Source organism: Anabrus simplex, chromosome 2 (genome assembly GCF_040414725.1).
Source record: "Anabrus simplex isolate iqAnaSimp1 chromosome 2, ASM4041472v1, whole genome shotgun sequence".
NCBI lineage: Eukaryota > Metazoa > Arthropoda > Insecta > Orthoptera > Tettigoniidae > Anabrus > Anabrus simplex.
Window position 1 is genome coordinate 179,670,141 of NC_090266.1, and position 19,696 is coordinate 179,689,836.

Sequence of the window (19,696 nt, forward strand, 5' to 3'; positions counted from 1 at the left end):
GAGAACCACTCTCAGGTAGACTGCATTTATACAGACTTCTCAAAAGCTTTTGACACTGTTGACCATGATATCTTGCTGCAAAAACTAACATGGAATTAATGGGCCTCTCCTGATTTGAATCGTATCTTAAAAATTGCCTACAGATTGTTAAAATAAGGAATAATTTTTCTGCACCTATTATTGTTACCGGTCAAGTTAATCAATCAATCAATCAATCAATCAATTAGTCAATCACTCAGTCACTTCCGATCTACATTTAGGGCAGTCACCCAGGTGGCAGATTCCGTATCTGTTGTTTTCCTAGCCTTTTCTTAGCCTTTTCTCACCTTGCTCCCTTACTTTTTACTCTACATAAATGACATTACAAATATACTTAAGAATTCAAAATAGGTTTTGTTTGCTGACGATGCAAAAAAAATTATGTAAATTCATTGTCCACATGATTATTTAAAACTTCAAGAAGATTTAAGTAATTTCAAAAATACTGTATTCAAAATAGGTTGAAACTTAATCATGAAAAATGTAAAATAATATGGCTTTTTAAAACCAAGAAGTACAAATTTAGTAATAACATTCTTTCTCCTGTTTCACAAGTTAACGACCTTGGTGTTTTATTCAGTTATAACCTATCATTTAAAGAACATACTGAAAATATCCAATGCAGTATTATAGAAAGAAACCTGGACTGGGACACAGTTTTGGAGGAGGAGTGGTGCAATGACCGAAGAAAGTGGAGAGGAACCATAATTGCCCCTACCCGGCTACAGCTGGATAAAGGGAAATGATGATGATGATGATTATTGAAAATATTTGTAAGAAATTATTACAAAGTCTGGGTTGCATTACTAGATATTATAGAGAATTTTTGAAAATTGGCTACCTATCAATTGCTGTATGTATCCATGGTACGCCCTATACTTGAATACTGTCCTGTACTCAGTTCAGTATGGACAAAAAATTAAATTTCTTACATTTACTGTACACCTGTATGAAATCCTCATCAGACCTCTATCCATAGATTAAATTCAGTACAACATAAATTTCTTCATTTATATTCAAGAGCAGGATTCCCATATGAAATTGTTGCTTATACAGCCCTACAACAGTTCTTCAATCTGCAGAGTCTGTCACAACACCGTGAATTCCTGGATACACTTTTCATTTTTAAATTGCTCCACTCCTGGTGAATTGTCCACAACTCCTTGAAAAAATTAACTTACACATACCGGACAGACGTAGGAGGTTTAAGAATGCATTGTATACAAATTGGCATAGAACTAACTACGCGTTCAATGGGCATATTGAACGAATGTCATGATTTCTAAACAAAGTTTGATATTGATACAGTTAACTGCTCGTTGTCAAAATTTAGAAATCACTTACACAATCTCCAGAAGTAACTTATTTTCGTGTGCTTACTGTACTATAAACTTTGTATATATTTGTACATCTTTTTCTTCTTATACTCCACTGACCTTTCTTTTTATTGTGTTTTGTTTATTTTTCTCTGTTGTGTGTAAAATGGTATTACCGTTAATAAGTATTATTATTATTATTATTATTATTATTATTATTATTATTATTATTATTATTATTATTATTATTATTATTATGCAATGCAGACAGAAGCAAAAGACTTCCTCCCCTCGTCATAGGAAATTTCGATATGCCACGATGTTTTAAGGGCATCAGATACTTTCCGTGCAAGTACAACACTTCTGAAATGCATACAGTACAGTAGTCCAGTGAATAAAGCACTTGCACAGAGAAGCCAGAATAGATTTCTCCTCGTCTGTGAATTATTATTTTTTTCCTTTTTTTTTTTTTTCTTCTTTTGTTGCATGAGGTTATGTTTGCCAGTGAGTTATCAAAGTGCATTATTTGAATACTGGAAATGCACCTTGTTGGAAACGTTTTGAAAGTAGATTTTTCCATGGCATTTGAAAGGTTTAAACTGTGAATCAGTGTTAATTGCATGCTGTAGCGGGTCTTAGAATATTTTGTGACGCAGCAAGGGTTGGCATTTCTGAATTATGAGTTGGCATTTAAGTCGAAATCACGTAATTCAAAGTCACAATTTTGTGTCCCTACGACTTCGAATTAACAATGTTTTATTGTATAAGATAGAGTTTATTGTATCGCAAAACTAACAAACTAGTTCACAGGTGTGTGTGTTTCAAGTGTTGACATTGCACGAAAAGAATTTTCCACCACTGGTCGTGTTAATATCTGAGTAAGAAGATACCACGTGTGAGAATTGTTTTAGACGTGGAGAGTGGCGAATTTGTAAGTAATTTAGGAGAGGTTTCTAGTGATGCAAGAGGTGAAGAATCTTCAGATCTACATTGAATCGAGCTCATTGCAAGTTCAGTTTTACAAATACCTGTTATGTAAGAAGGCCTACTAGCTAATTTTCATGGTAAATATATTTTATAGCAGTGATAATGCATTTTTATCATCTCAGATATGTTCTAGCAAAGTAGCTATATCCATCACGTTCATATTTGCTTAAAGACCACGTGGAACTCGATGAGTGATATGAAATGTTTGTACATGCCCACGTTACTCTTTTGATTGAAGGAATTTTAGTACATTTTTCTTTTTTTAAATGAACCTTCCTAAAATTAGGGTGCAGGGATTATTCGCATAAATACGGTAATTTGTTTTTCAAATTCGTTCCGCTGCATTACTTTCTATACATTTGCTCTGGGTACACTATCGTAAGCCTTTTCTAAATTAAGGAATATCATCCATCTTTCATATTCCCAAAGATTTTTCATTAACTGCTTCATACTGAAGATTGGATCAAGGAAAAGGAGGTTCAGCAAGAGTTCAGGAAAGGATTGCAAAAACAGATACCAAGGACAGATATTAGTTATGTTGAACGTGAATGGAATAAATTTAAAAATGCATTTGTAAGGTGTGCAGAAAAAACATTTGGCACACCAGGAAAGGTAAGAGGGAAAGAGACAGCATGGTTGTATGATAGTGTGAAGGATACTGGTAAAGGAAAAGAAGAAAACTTGGGAGGAATGGAAAACACAAGATTGAAGAGAGTAGAGCCAGAAACATGGAAGCAAAAAGTTTGCAGAAAAAGTAGTAGCTGAAGGAAAGGAGAAAAGTTGGGAACCTTTCACCCAGGAAGTAAGGGAAGATTTGAACTGTGGGAAAAAAATGTTATTTGGAATTATAAGAAACTGTAGGAAAGGTAAACATAGGATTTGTGAAGAGTAATGGAGTAATACTGTCAAAACCAGAAGTGATAATGAACAGATGATAGGAATATTTCATTGAACTACTTAATATGAGAACCCAGGCATGTGGAGAAGGTATTCAGGCAGTAGGAATACAAGTAACAGATTAGGAATCGGACATTACTATCACAGAGGTGGAATGGACAGTTAAAAAGTTGAAGATAGGAAAGGCTGTGGGAATAGATGAAGTAGCCATAGAAATGTTCAAAGCTGCCAGACCAGCGGGACTCCAGTGGACTTTCACAGACTGAACTAATACAGCTGTGTGAAGATAACAGTGGGTAGATCAGAATGGTTTGGAATTGACAATGGGCTATAGCAAGGGTGTATGTTGTCACCTTTGCTGTTCATGATGGTGATGGATGACATCATAGAAGCACCAAGGGAAGATTATAGAAGGGGAAGAATGAAGATGTTTGGGGATGATAATGTAATCTGGGAAGAAGATGAAGTGAGTGAAAAACAATTGATTAATGTACTCAATAATAAGATTGAACAATGGGGATTGAAGATCAACATGGAGAAGAAGACAATCAAATCAAATCAAAATCTCTTTATATGCAAATGAGGTGTTTACCTCGGTGGCAAATGGTACACTGAAATAAATTATTGTGAAGCACTATATTTTAAATTAACAAGCGAAGAAGAAAATTTTCTTAGAATGCAATATTATACAATTTATGCTAACAATTTTTTCTATTAAACACACAGCTCATCCTTACTAAATTTATATTGTTTACAAAATTCTACTTATAATATCTCCTGTACTTACAAACATAGTCAACTCATATACAGTATGTGGAATTACTTCAAATAATACTATACAACTGGTATAAGATTAAAATTTATATTGCAATTATTTACTTTTTTTTTTACCCATTTTGGAACCTAATTAGCATAACGACCTGCTGCCCCTTAACCAGACCCCATTTTGCCACCACTTTTCAGAGTTCCTGAAGGGCCTTCACAGCTACCGTAGCGGTCCCAGGGCCCTCGAAGTCCCCACTGTACTTCACCCCTACAGGCAGTCCTCTACTTCAGCTGTCCATATTCCATAGACCAGGGGATGGAATTAATTTATTCACACACATTTTTTCTTTACAATAACCTGCACTGGTTGAATGCCCTTTAACAGTGGTGGTGGGTATAAGAAGTAAAGAAGGAAAAGCAGCTATCAAAATTGGAGACAAGGAATTGGAGATAGTAGAACACATCAAATACTTGGGAAGTGAACTGACAGAAAATGGAATACTGGATATGGAAATCATTTGGAAGATACAACTCGGGAGTGCCTTATACTACCATGTACAGAGATTGATATGGAATAAACATGAACCGATCAAGGCTAAATAAATAATGTATGAGGGATATTACTGACCTATTGTGACATATGCAGCAGAAATTTGGACAGCGACTCAGAAAGACAAGAGTAGAGTACAGGCAGCTGAAACAAAATTCCTGTGGAACATGGTACTGAAAACAACGAGGGATGGAGTGGGAAGCGAAGACATACGAAAAGTGCTGTGTGTACAAAAACTAAATGTCAATTTGGAACAGAACAGATTGAGGTGGTTTGTATATGTCAAGCGGATGAAAAAAACGAGACTTCCGAGACAAGCACTGGATAGACGGTTGGCAGGGAAGTGAGGATGAGGGAAACCAAGATTACAATGGGTGGACTTTGTGAAGAACAGCTCAAGACAACGGAACCTGGAATGGAACACAGTGTTTGATGGGAAGTGGTGGAGAGACAGGATGAAGTGCGTAGGAACCAAATTTGTCCCCGCCAGGGACCTATTCCACAAAAGTATGGTCTTGTACATTACAAGTAAATTCTCTAGTAACTAGTACAAATACCAGATTTTCTGTTCCACAAAAGAATTTTCTGCAGTTGTACTTTACTACTCCATACTTACAAATTACCAGTGAATTTTTATGGGTGTGTTCCACGAAAGTACTATTATTTGTAACTTACTAGTGAAATGGGAAGTATTCTCTACCAGTGAAAGGACAATAATATATAAATGTACTAGTCCTATTTAAATATACTTATTTCAGATACATTTTGATAAATATGTAGTCTTGCAGTAGTGATAATGATGGTGATGAAAATTAAAACTACCGTCTGTATAGGGAAAGAATAAACTTCCAGTTTAACACTATTTGAATACAATGGGCGTTTTAGGTTAAGGAAAATACAAGTGGAAGAACTTTTGATAGATATTGGGCATAGGTTAAAACATTCTACGAACAGAAATAAATCTCTCTGCTAAACAACAGTTACTAACAACACTGCATTGGCTAGGAAATGGTGGTCAGTACTGTACCAATAAAAGAGCCCGACTTTATGATTTAACTTTAGTTAGCATGAAGTAGTCCTCAGGGCAATACTGGGTGGTTACTAGCTAGGGTTTGGTACAGAAGGCAGGGTCCTATCTACAAGAAAAATTTTAATTAGATTGAATAATAGTTTTTTATTCAGGAAATGCATTTCAAAGTGCACATCACCCTACTGTTGAGGGTCGCTGTCTTCAACATCGCCCTTTGATGATCCGTGCTCCCAGCTCACCAGGCTGAACGGGGCTGGAACAGGTTCTGGAAGTTGCCAATACTTCGTTGAGATAAGGCCGGAACACCCAAGTCGGTTTGATATGGGTTTGAGTCTCGAACTTTCGACGTTCTGGACGATCTCCGACATTCTACGATGATCTCCGACGATGTTGCGGGGTAATCACTCGTCACATAACTTATACGAGTGTCCAGAATTACACAGTCCCCCAACACTTTGGTTTAACAGCACTGTTTCATTTAGTATGGTTGGGATATGCCGTTGAATTCACTCTTAATCTTGCAGATAGAATTTAAAAGTTCACTAAAGATGTAGATGCGATTAGCATCAAAATTGGAAGAAAATAAAGTACAGTTCATGAATAAAAATAAGGAAACTGAAAATTGTTCACGCACCTGGCACAGTTCGTGGTGATTTTCCACTAAATAAATTAGCACTTGACATTGAAAGAAGTGTATGACTGCTCTAGAGTTTATCAGAGACACTGCTGTCAGTCATGCAATAATACTAAACACTTTGACGAAGGAATAAGGTTGAAATGAAAAGCACAGTTCGTTGTTAGGCGCACTTGACATTGAATAAAATAGGTGACTGTTCGAGAGTTTATCAAAGATACTGCTGTCAGTCACACATAAATACTTTCCACACTGTTCAGAAGAATAATACACAGTTCTATTTGAATTGGATAAAAAAAACACAGTTTGAATTCACAGTGAAACACTTGTGTCACAGCACACGATTATACTTTTATCATGGTAATCATTTGCAGTAGTATTCATGGGAAAGTTCAAACACTTTCATAAATACTCGTATCTATGAAATTATGCTGACTGAAATGTAAAGAAAAAATATCGCAATTCCTAGAATATCGCAGTAGTGTCACATTTAAATTAATATTGGTTCGGAGATTAAGTTTCACACAGGCAACGTGGTAATAACTCACTTCTACAAGAACGAATGTAAGTTATATCGAGAAGTTTCTACAAGCGCACAGAACATAAGTTCAACTGAACTGTTGTCACTTAAGTCCAATACATGACTTGTCATAATCAGAGTTCCCACACACACAAATTTTATAAGTTCAAATAAAGACTTTGAATAATTTGTTCTTCATCACTCGCAAAAATTGCAAGTTCAACTTGACTGATAGACTCAATGTCCATTATAAAGACTTTGTTATATATTAGAGTTCACACGCGCACAATTGATAAGTTCAACACGACTGTCAGAGTTTAAGTCCCACATGAAGACTTTAAATATTTGAAGATAGCCTCTGTCAGCACTTCGATGAACACTGCAGCGTGGAGAGTAAGGCTGAACACTCAGCTATGACTGTCTGATCTGGGTAAAGTGAGCTCTCCTTATATTCGGTTTGGGGGCTCCTACGTCATCATATAACGTGATCCCTTGAGGCTGGTTATCTCACGAATACCTCGACGGATTTCCTTGAGATTCACAATTTGAGACGTTTACGTTATTCTCTTCAAAATGACGTATTGCCCAAGTCATTGCGATAATTATTAGAGAAGTTTTTAAATTTTTTCAATTGAATGCTCGTGAAGGTGTGACGTTCATATCCAGAACATACCAGGTCAGGCCAGCTACACGTGGCGCATCAGGCGGGTAGTCTATCCTGCCCCTGCAGCTACGTCACACACACAGCTGTCCTTGGCTCGCCTGCTCGTTCCTCCGAACGTAAACAAACCAAGTTCGCTCTGAATATCTTGCGTGATGATTGAATGCAATTAATCATCAAAAAATACGCGTGTGCAGGTCGTAACCGGTACAGTATCGTACCATGGTAATGCAGATATGCATGGGATGGCAAAATCTTCGGTCTGTAGGTCAATACATTCTGTGGTAGCTGCAATCAATGGTATAAAATTTCCTCATTGTTCGTTGGCCTGAAAATACTGAACAAATATGTTCCAAGAAGGACATTCCTGGAATCATTAATTCCATTCAATTCCAATCATTAATCCAACGTTTCCCCTCAACAGCTCCATGAACTTTTCCCAAGTCAAATATTTCCATCCAACAATTTATTTTGTCTTTTTTTCCCTTTCAGACTCACGCTGAATGCACCAAAAACAATATCTTTCCTTCTTTATATTTCCCTCAAAATGAATAACTTCCTTTCTCTTGACACCATTTTAACAAATCATGCAGAATTCGCAATTTCGTAACAAGTTTGGTGGCTGAATATCGTTATTAGCGGCATGTTATTCCTAATGACAGACCAAGGTGGGTATGTCACACTATCGTGGAATATATACGAGGATCGCGGAAGAACAGCATGGGTGATAATAACGGAGTAATTTCCCATCTGGAACCTAAGTAGCATAACGACCTGCTGCGTCTTAACCAGAGCCCCTTTTGCCACCACTTTTCAGAGTTCCTGAAGGGCCTTCACAGCTACCGTAGCGGTCCCAGGGCCCTCGAAGTCCCCACTGTACTTCACCCCTGCAGGCAGACCCCAACTTTGGCTGTCCAAAATCCTTAGACCAGGGGATGGAATTAATTTATTCACACACATTTTTTAATTTACAATAACCTGCACTGGTCGAATGCCCTCGATATAACACTTCATTCATTTTCTCTGTTGCTGTTTATTCTCTTCTTGAATATCTGTACAGATTTTGCAAAAGGATCAAACACTACCCCTGGTAAACTGTTCCACTCCTTCACACCCTTCCCAATGAATGAAAATTTACCCAAATCACTTCTGCTAAAATTCCTTCTAATTTTATATTTGTGGTCAGTCCTGCCGATATAATTATTTTCCAACTGAAGCCTCTCACGGATACCTCCCCATGCTTCTTCTCTTGTATAGGCTCTATATAATCCTATAAGTCTAGTTTTCTCCCTTCTCTTACTCAAAGTTACCCACCCTAGTTCCTTTAACATTTCTGATACACTACTCTTTCTCCTGAAATCCCCTGTTACAAATCTTGCTGCTTTCCTCTGCGCACTATCTATTTCTTTTATTAGGTATTCTTGGTGAGGATCCCAAACATTGTTTGCATATTCCAATAATGGACGAACCATACTCAAGTAACTTTTTTCTTTTAATTCTTTGTTGCAACCTCTAAGTAGCCTCATTATGACATGTAATGATCTGTATGCTTTCCCAACAATGTCATCAACATGACCCTTCCAGTGCAAATTACTTTCAAATCTCACACCTAAGTATTTGCACTTGCCATCTTTTGGGATAACTACTTCATCCAAAGTATATTCAAATTCAGTTTTAAAGCTCCTGTTTGTAAAAGTTGTAACAGTTGATTTGCCTTCATTAACCTTCATATTATTTTCTTCAACCCATTGTTGGATACTTTCAAGGTCCCTTTGTAATTCTGAACAATTCTCAGTGTTGTTTATTTCCCTATAAACAATTATGTCATCTGCATGCAAACTTATTTTTGATGTTATCCCTTTCAGACCGAGTACGCACAATTGTGCGGGTTCGTATTTTAGTTATCCCTGGCCGTATTTGATGTTTTTTCGGCACTAGACCGGACTGCAGTGATTGTGCGGGACTCGTGGCGTATATTTCAATTGCTTTTAGTATGCGCTTGACCGCCAGGGCGAAGGAAAAAGAGTTTTAAAAGCACAGTTGATCGGCGAGATGACGGGAAGCAGTAGTGCCAAAATTAAGTATTTATTTATTGCATGTATATTAATCTAGAAGCTTTACTGAATACCGGAATATATTCAATGAAGTGTGTACATTGGTTAGTGAACATAAATTTTGCAGATACATCATCATATGTGATACGAGGTTTTGAATTTTGATACGCACAATTGTGTGGGTCCTGCTTTTTGGATGTTAGTTTTTATTTTGTAAAATAAACTATCAATATGTGTACTGAGGAGCATTTTAGTAAGTTTTTGACATACAAACAAAAATTCACACCTCCAGTTTTCTTTCAGGCCTGAAAGGGTTATATTGTTCCCTAAATCATTTGCGTATATTAAGAAAAGTAATGGACCGATTATACTACCCTGTGCAATTCCCTTCCAAACTTTCTCTTCGTGAGATACATTATTTCCTACTTTGACTCTCTGAACCCTTGAATTTAGAAATGTTTTTATCCAGCGTGTAACCCTTACGTCCAGTCCTATTCCCTCCAGTTTCTTTCATAATATTCCATGTTCCACTCTATCAAAGGCTTTGGAAAGATCTATGCCTATGCAATCTAACTGACCTGAATTCAATTGATCTGATATGTCCTGCTGAAATCCCACCAGTTGTGCCTCACAAGAAAATTTTTTCTGAATCCATACTGGCTCCTCATGAACCAATTTTTATCATCACATATCCCCCTGTTGTACTTCGATATTAAACTCTCCAGTATTTTACAAACTATACTGGTCAGGCTGATTGGTCTAGTTCTCTGGTTTCCTTTTATCACCCTTTCCTTTATAAATTGGTATCTTTATAGATTCCTTCCATTCCTTTGGTATTACACTATTATTTATGACATAGTCAAAGAGAAATTTTAAATAAGGCACTATGTACCACCCCATTGTCTTTAATACCTCCCCAGTAATTTGATCACTTCCTGCTGCTTTTCCTTGCTGAAGCAGTTGGATTTCTCTGAAAATATCTGCATTTGTGAATGAGAAGCTTCTTGTTTCCCTCTGTGTCTCTCCCTCTCTATCTTCTGTTTCGGTTTCCAACTCTTGACAATCATCTACTGAATCTCTGAATTCCCTACTAAATAGGTTAGTTTTCTCATTATCTGTTAGATAGTGTTCACCCCCTTCTCCCACCATTGTAGGAATTTGGATTCCTTTTCCTTTTTGATTCCTGATATATGAATACAGCTTTTTCCATTTCCCTTTGTGGTCATTACCCTCTTGAAGTATGCCATTCATATAATTCTCTTTTGCTTCCTTTTTCACTCTATTCAGTTCCCTCATTAGCTGTTTTCTAGTTTTTCTACTATCCCTACCCTCTTTGATTTTCCTGTTTACTATTCTACATTTTCTTTTTAATTTACTTATTTCCCTTGTATAATAAACAGGGTCTGAGGTCATTTTACCCTTCTTAACAGGTACAAATCTCTTCTCTCCTTCCCAAATGATTCCTTTAAATTTAGCCCAAAGTGTATCCACGTTACTCCCTTCACTTATCCAACAACTGAATTGTGATTTAAGGTAAGTCCCAAATTCATCAACTTTAGTTTTTCTGTACATTTTCTTGTCTTGTGTGACCCTCTCATTAAGCCTTTTTGGTACCAGTTCCACATCCATTATTACAGCCTTATAGTCTCCTATTCCTTCAATTAGCTCAGTTTTATCAACAATTTCCCATGGTTTAACCAAGAATACATCTAGTAAGTTATTGAGATGAGTCGGTTCTTGTACTACTTGTGTAAATCCTCCCTCCCCAATTAACTTATTTGCCAGTTTCTGTTCATGGGCTTCACATGCAGCTCCATTCCATTCAACTTCAGGCAAATTTAGATCTCCCCCAATTATTACCATATCATTATTATTGTTTTTATGAGTATAATCTATTATTTTCTCAAAGATTTCCATGTCTCTTTCCTCTCTTCCAGGCCTGTATGTTCCTATAATTCCCACCTCCTTCATATTATCACAAACTAATTTCATCCCTAATATTTCTTCCCTTTCATCGATAAACCATTCATGTGAATAGTAAGTTTCCTTCACCAGAATAAACGCCCCCACTCCCTTTTTATCTCCTCGGTCTCTACGATAGACTGTGTACCCTTCTGGAAATACTTCTCTATTACCCACCCCCTATTTCAACCACGATCCACTCCTATCACCACATCAGTCTCATAAGATTCCATCAATGTACCAAATTTTAATGTTTATTTACTACATTTTGACAGTTTACCAAGAGCAATCTCAGACCCCCTCCCTCCCTAAAACTTGACTGTTGCAATTGGGTAACTTGGAATTCCTTACTATCCTGAGTTTCTTTTTCTAGTTGACTGAGCCAGCTTGAAGTACAGCTGGCTCTTTCTACTAGTTTTCCTGGTCAGTATTATAACTCAAGGGAGTTGCGTGTTTTACAGTACATATCTTAAGATTAATAAAATCTAGAACAATATTTGCTGTCTTTCGTTTACCTGAATTGTTTAGATGGAGGCCATGTTTTGTATAACAGTATCTCTCAAAACTGCTGCATTCAATAACCTGAGTATTCCGAAAATTTTTACAAATTTTAACAATATCTGTATTGACCTTGTCCACTTCGATGTTCACACACGAGTCTCTACTCAAATCATGCCTGCGTGGCACGTTCACTACAAAGACGTTAGTGTAGGTCAGCTTCCCTAGTGTATGTTTATGTTGTGATCTTACATTCTTGGCGTTGTGAGCTACGTCGTTCGTCCCACCGATGATAAGCACTGCATCGCCCCTCCCAAAGTTCATAGTTGCTGCTTCTACGTTTTCCAGAACACTGCTGATAGAAGCTCCTGGATATATTTCTCCGGTTGCTGCTATATTCTCGTTGTTAATCACTCCCGCAATTCCCCTTCCTTGGCTATCACCAAACACAGCTACCTTCGCTGATTTAGGCCTGACTGTGTTTTGAATCTGAATTCTAGGCCTATATTTTAAACTTGGCACGGTAACGGCAGCGGATCGCGATGATTTGGTTTCACGTGCGCGATCACTTTCTTCCAGAATTAAATTATTTAGGGCAGAAAACCTATTTCTAATATTTATTTCCGGAAATTCAGTTGTTAATTGCTTCTTAGCCGGCCATCCACGAGCTACTTGACACCACGTGCTCAAGTTTGTTACTTGTACCGGTATATCACTGGAAGAATGGTCAGTCCCAAATTCTAGCAATCGCAGTCTTTCTTTTAATTCTTGATTTTCAACTTTAAGAGTCTCATTGTCCTTTTTTAGAACGTTAATAATTTCTAATGCACTTTTATATTCCTCATGGATTGTTTTCGGTGCTTCGTCAACGCAGTCGCCAACAACAACATTCCGAACACACTGCTCACAAATCCAGTCAACATTTTCATTAGCTTTTACGTCTCTAGGGCAATTTCCGCACTTATAATGCCACCATCGATCACATGAATCACACAACATTCCATTTTTCACTAATCTTTGATATTTTCCGCACTTTTCGTCACATTTTACGGTTAATTTACTCGGAGGATAAAACAGTATGTCGTCATTACCGGGTGCCATTTTGAAAAAAAATCAAATGAAAATCTCTTTATTTGCAAATGATGTGTCTACCTCGGTGGCAAATGGTACACTAAATTCATTATTATTGTCAAGCACTAAATATTAAATTAACAAGAAGAAAATTTTCCTATAATACAATATTAAACAATTTACGCCAACAATTTTTTCTATTAAACACACAGCTCATCCTTAAATAATTTATATTGTTTACAAAATTCTACTTATAATATATCCTGTACTACTTACAAATATAGTCAACTGTTATACAGTGTTTGGAATTACTTCAAATGATACTATACAACTGGTATAAGATTAAAATTTACATTGTTTTTATTTATTTATTTTTTTACCCATTCTGGAACCTAAGTAGCATAACAACCTGCTGCGTCTTAACCAGAGGCCCCTTTTGCCACCACTTTTCAGAGGTCCTGAAGGGCCTTCACAGCTACCATAGCGGTCCCAGGGCCCTCGAAGTCCCCACTGTACTTCACCCCTACAGGCAGTCCCCTACTTTGGCTGTCCAAACTCCTTAGACAAGGGGATGGAATTAATTTATTCACACACATTTTTTATTCACATTAACCTGCACTGGTCGAATGCCCTCTATATAACACTTCATGTATTTTCTCTGTTGCTGTTTATTCTCTTCTTGAATATCTGTACAGATTTTGGAAAAGGATCAAACACTACCCCTGGTAAACTGTTCCACTCCTTCACACCCTTCCCATTGAATGAAAATTTACCTCAATCGCTTCTGCTAAAATTCCTTCTAATTATTTATTTGTGGTCAGTCCTGCCGATATAATTATTTTCCTACTGAAGCCTCTCACGGATATCTCCCCATGCTGCTTCTCCTGTATAGGCTCTATATAATCCTATAAGTCTAGTTTTCTCCCTTCTTTTACTTAACCCGCCAGTGCACGGGTCACAAAAAGTTACATGAGTAAATGGGTTGGGTCTCACAGACCCATCATCACATATTTTTTTAATGGTATGCTAATATATTTTTATTTTCAGTATTCATTCTGTCCTATTCCGATAACATTATAAACACATTGCTGTCGCAAAACCGTTGATGATTAACACTAACTTAACATTTTACAAAGCAATTCTCTAACCACTGCAAATTTACACACAATATTTTATTTGATCACAAAATTCAGAACTTATCAGGTCAAAATTTATGAAATCGTCATAACCTAACCTTCACTATCCGGAATGTTCACTGGAATATTAATATTTCAGCTTTACATTCAATGCGCACAAATACGGAGTATTCAAGACACATTAACTTTCTGCACAAACAGCACGAGTAGCGGGTCTTTCTGTCTCTACAGTATACACGACATCCTCTTTTATTTTCTGTATTTTCACGTCCTGCTTCTGCCGTCAACCCAGATATCCTTGTTGCAGTATGACGAATGCTCTTAGGAAGATATCTTGAGACAGCTCTTTCTCTTATTTGTTCTTCAGTTAGAAGAAACATGAGTTTCTTCAAAAAATTTATGCTGTTCCTAGCGTCTGGAGAGTTAGGGTTGTTGGCTCTTAATATTAAATATGCGTTAAAGCCTGCAATATTCAGCAACGCATAGAAGACCACCATTGTCCAACGTCTGGTGTTTCAAGCCGACGTTTCGTCTACACAGCCTACACCACCCTTAGCTGAATTATAGAATGTGACTATTTCAGGATTCCTCTTTACTCCTACACTTTCTTCAGTTTTATCATCTCTGTGCATCGACGACAGGAAAACAAGCTGGAACATAGGAAACCAACGTCATGTCATCTTGGAAGCCAAATAAACTCCTGTGAAGTTTTCGTTTTGCAGCTACAACAAAGCTTGTGGGCAACTCTCTCTTATTTTTTCGAACAGTACGGACCATTGTAATATTATGTTTATGCTTCATTTTTTTGACAATAGGGTACGAGGTAAACCAGTTGTCAACTGTCAAATCACGTCCACTTCCGGACACAGGGATGCACATTCTCTCTACAACCACAGTAAATTTCATCATCTGATAATGGTTCCTCCAATAATGCGGTAACACATTCCATATCACGTGGATTGCTGACATCAAAACACTCTTTTTTCTTAGACCTATGAAGAAACGAACTCAGTAGCCCAGGTCAACCCATTTTCAGTCTCACCTCTGTACTAAAAACCCAAGGAACTAAGGTGAAAGACAGCCAGGCTAGCTAAACCACGCATTTGGACAAGACGCTAAGATATAATCACCCTATAATCTTCTTTGTGAACATGGTTAAAATTGAAAGACTAAAATGCTTGTGATAAATAAACACGACTGCACGGGTTGGGTCTCACAGGCCGACAGAGCACTATAACTTACCACTGCTCACGTACTAAAGCAAACACTTCCATGTTCGTCTGCAGGAATACTACACCGGTGAAAACAGGAAGGTAGCAGAAGCCGGAAGTATGCAGCTATCGCCGTCTATCAGAAAGTGTTGGAAATACCAGCGCATGGGTCTCACAGACCCAACCCGTGCATTGGCCGGTTAAAGTTTCCCATCCAAGTTCCTTTAACATTTTTGATACACTACTCTTTCTCCTGAAATCCCCTGTTACAAATCTTGCTGCTTTCCTCTGCACACTATCTATTTCTTTTATTAGGTATTCTTGGTGAGGATCCCAAACACTGTTTGCATATTCCAATAATGGACGAACGTACTTTTTTCTTTTAATTCTTTATTGCATCCTTAAAGTAGCCTCATTATGACACGTAACGATCTGTATGCTTTCCCAACAATGTCATCCACATGACCATTCCAGTGCAAATTACTTGCAAATCTCACACCTAAGTATTTGCACTTGCCATCTTTTGGGATAACTACCTCATCCAAAGTATATTCAAATTCAATTTTAAAGCTCCTGTTTGTAAATGTTGTAACAGTTGATTTGCCTCCATTAACCTTCATATTATTCTCTTCAACCCATTGTTGGATACTCTCAAGGTCCCTTTGTAATTCTGAACAATTCTCAATTTCCCTATAAACAATTATGTCATCTGCATACAATCTTATTTTTGATGTTATATTATTCCCTAAATCATTTACGTACATTAAGAAAAGTAACGGACCGATTATACTACCCTGTGCAATTCCCTTCCAAACTTTCTCTTCCTGCGATACATTATTTCCTACGTTGACTTTGTGAACCCTTGAATTTAGAAACGTTTTTATCCAACGTGTAACCCTTATGTCCAATCCTATTCCCTCCAATTTCTTTAATAATATTCCATGTTCCACTCTATCAAAGGCTTTAGAAAGATCTATGGCTATGCAATCTAACTGGTCTCCTGAATCCAGTTGATCTGATATATCCTGCTGAAATCCCACCAGTTGTGCCTCACAAGAAATTTCTTTCTAAATCCATACTGGCTCCTCATGAACCAATTTTTATCATCACATATTCCTCTGATGTACTCTGATATTAAACTCTCCAGTATTTTACAAACTATACTGGTCAGGCTGATTGGTCTGTAGTTCTCTGGTTTCCTTTTATCACCCTTTCCTTTATAAATTGGTATTATTATAGGTTCCTTCCATTCCTTTGGTATTACACTATTATTTATGACTTAGTCAAAGAAAAATTTTAAATAAGGCACTATGTACCACCCCATTGTCTTTAACACCTCCCTAGTAATTTGATTACTTCCTGCTGCTTTTCCTTGCTGAAGCAGTTGGATTTCTCTAAAAATATCTTCATTTGTGAATGAGAAGCTTCTTGTTTCCCTCTTTGTCTCTCCCTCTCTATCTTCTGTTTCGGTTTCCAACTCCTGACAATCACCTACTGAATCTCTGAATTCCCTACTAAATAGGTTTGCTTTCTCAGTATCTGTTAAATAGTGTTCACCCCCTTCTCCCACCATTGTAAGAATTTGGATTCCTTTTCCTTTTTGATTCCTGATATATGAATACAGCTTTTTCCATTTCCCTTTGTGGTCATTACCCTCTTGAAGTATGCCATTCATATAATTCTCTTTTGCTTCCTTTTTCACTCTATTCAGTTCCCTCATTAGTTGTTTTCTAGTTTCTCTACTCTCCCTACCCTCCACTCCACATGATACCCACTTCCCACATTTTCCCCAACATAAGAACTTTGTGTTGCTTCTGGGGAACAAACTAGCCTTTCTGGGACTGACTTAAAAGTGCTGTTTCCATTTTTGGCTGTTATTACAATGAGGTCACTAATCCCAAAGGCATTTTAGGGCTACTGCCAGCAGGTGATCAGGCTGCTCCTGAAGTAGAGTACAAACACCTTTTGCAACAACCCCTAACCTGAGGTCAGACTCTCATCGATAGGTTCAGGTGTAATTTCCACCTAAGGAAACTCATCCGCCTGAATCCCTTCGTCACTGCAAGGGATATGGTTATTTACTGCTGCCTGACACTTGGCGCTGAGACCTGCCTGTATGGTGTACTCATTACATAGTGGAGTACTCAGCCAGACTACTAAGTTTTAATTCCATATATCTGAGTGATGTAGATAATGTAAGAATACACTTCAAATTGTTGTGTACCCAACATTGAATGGACTGAACTGGAAGCAAAACTGTTAATGTAGATTCGTTTAGCTGAAGTCGATGTACTAAAGAATCGTCAGATCTTTCCTGTACCTTGAAACCAAGGCTTGACATACTGGTGAAACCCTGTAATAAACCCTGGAATAAAATTTCTGACGTTAAAGAACCCAGTTGTGTGATACCCGAGACGTGTAACTATTTGCTTGATGGTAGGATCAGGGACCGCTGTTGGCAACCTTAGTATTATGTTCTGTGATTTCCCATTTACACTATAGGCATCCTTAACTCTTTGCTGTCCCTGATGCTCCAGAGCGCTCGAGTATTATCACCCGCCTGTCATGCTGAACGCTTCGAAGCGCTTGTCACACTGGTGTTCATTAGAAGTGTATTGAGAGAAATATTAAAGGATCTTGTGAAACGATACTGTATTCCATTGATTCATCAAGCTGTCAGGACCTTGTTGACAGCATTTCCTGTGTGTATTTCCCAAACAAACCTACTTCATAAACATCGTCTTTCAGTTAGAGATTATTCTTGTTCAAGTTCACACCATGTCGACTAATTGCGGAGTTGTGTCGAAGGATATGAACTAAATTGAAAAATATATTAGAAGTTAGTGGAGATAGTGAGCTTTCTAGTTGTGGTTCAGAATTGTATTCTGATGAATGATTCCGAGAAAAACATGAGCTTGAACAAATATTGTGTGGAGATAGAGGGACAGGGCTAGAAAGAAATGTTACTAGTGATATCTGGAGTCACAATATTCATTTTGATAAACTGAAAATATGGGAAAACAATGCCCGTCCAAATCACGTTTTTCTTTCCGGGAGTTCAGAAAAAGATTTTTTTAAATTATTTGTGAGAATGGAATTTTATGAGCTAGTAGCAGAGCAGACTAATATTCATGCTGAATTAAATCATTTGAGTAAATTAAGTAATTAAAATGTAACTTATTTATCATCCATTTATAAAATATATTGTTTCAACTCTTTGAGTTCATAAATTTTAAGGTATAAATGGACTCGACACTTTTCTAACAACATCTTACCAATAATGTGAAAAAACTACTTGCTTCAACAGTGTCAGAAATTGTGAAATTGATACAGAATCTAGGCTCCTTGTTAAAAATTAGAATAAGACAGCTGTGATTATGTAAAGCCACTGCCCCTCAGTTTTCTCAGAGTCTATTAGTGACTTGCTTGATTAATTAGTAAGGTTAATAATTGCTTAATTTGTTTTAACTTGTTTCCACATATGTTATTTCTTTCCACAGACATTCTGTAGACTTCATATGATTCACTGCTTACTAGTTTTTTTTTTTTTGAAAGTTATTAATGATTTACTTTTTTCAGAATCATCATGTGCATGTTCTGTGGTGATCCGTACTCTGTTGAGAACATTTTGGGCCCGCTTCTAAGTCACCAGTGTTGTTTCCTAAGTGGCGATCGCAGTATAATTTTGGAAACATTTCTTGGAGACTCTAAAAGGAAAGTTGAAGTAATTATTTCTTCATTCCATGGTGCCAATGCTTTTCGAGAAGAACTAGTGCATGGTTTCATCTTAGTTTACTCCACAAAGAGGAAAGCATCACTCGCTACATTAAAGTAAGCAGATTTTAATTTTATGATTCATAGCATTTTTTTTCTCAGATTGTTCATATTTCTGTATGTAGTTTAGGTTGTATTACTCTTATACCATAACTTATCTATAAATTCATTACTTCTGTTTTTTTCTTCTAGTGGTGTCTCCTTAACTAATGTTGACTGTCATTATGGCATGTGCATTTCTGTTCTATGTTTTGCTATAATGATATTCTTGGGAATGTAATGTCACAATTTCTCATTGCCTTCACCATTGCAAAATCATCACTGGTGAAACCAGAATATGTTTTTTGCTATGATAATCTGATATAAAGCTCTGCTGAAGTCCATCTTTACTGCCATAACTTGGTAATGATAACACAGCCACCCACTATCATCTTGGATTTCACTGACTTTTCCTCCGTTGAGGGTCCAGCACCCTTCAAAATGAGTTTATCCTGAAACCTTTGGCCTGTTCAGGTGGTCAGGTTATTTACTGCTATCCAACACTTGGCCTTGATTTGCTGTCAGTACAGATTGTTAGTGTGTTCTGATAAA

General features: G+C 37.1%; 1 protein-coding gene across 5 annotated transcripts in view; it reads left to right on the forward strand.

Annotated features, from left to right (window-relative positions):
- Positions 1-19,696, forward strand: part of RhoGAPp190 (Rho GTPase-activating protein 190) — a 1,293,865-nt gene that overhangs the window by 487,749 nt on the left and 786,420 nt on the right. For all 5 annotated transcript variants that reach the window (XM_068226122.1, XM_068226123.1, XM_067140451.2 and 2 more), the window contains exon 15: positions 18,911-19,162. In XM_068226122.1, the coding sequence (XP_068082223.1) occupies positions 18,911-19,162 (252 nt within the window). The remainder of the gene's footprint in view (positions 1-18,910; positions 19,163-19,696) is intronic.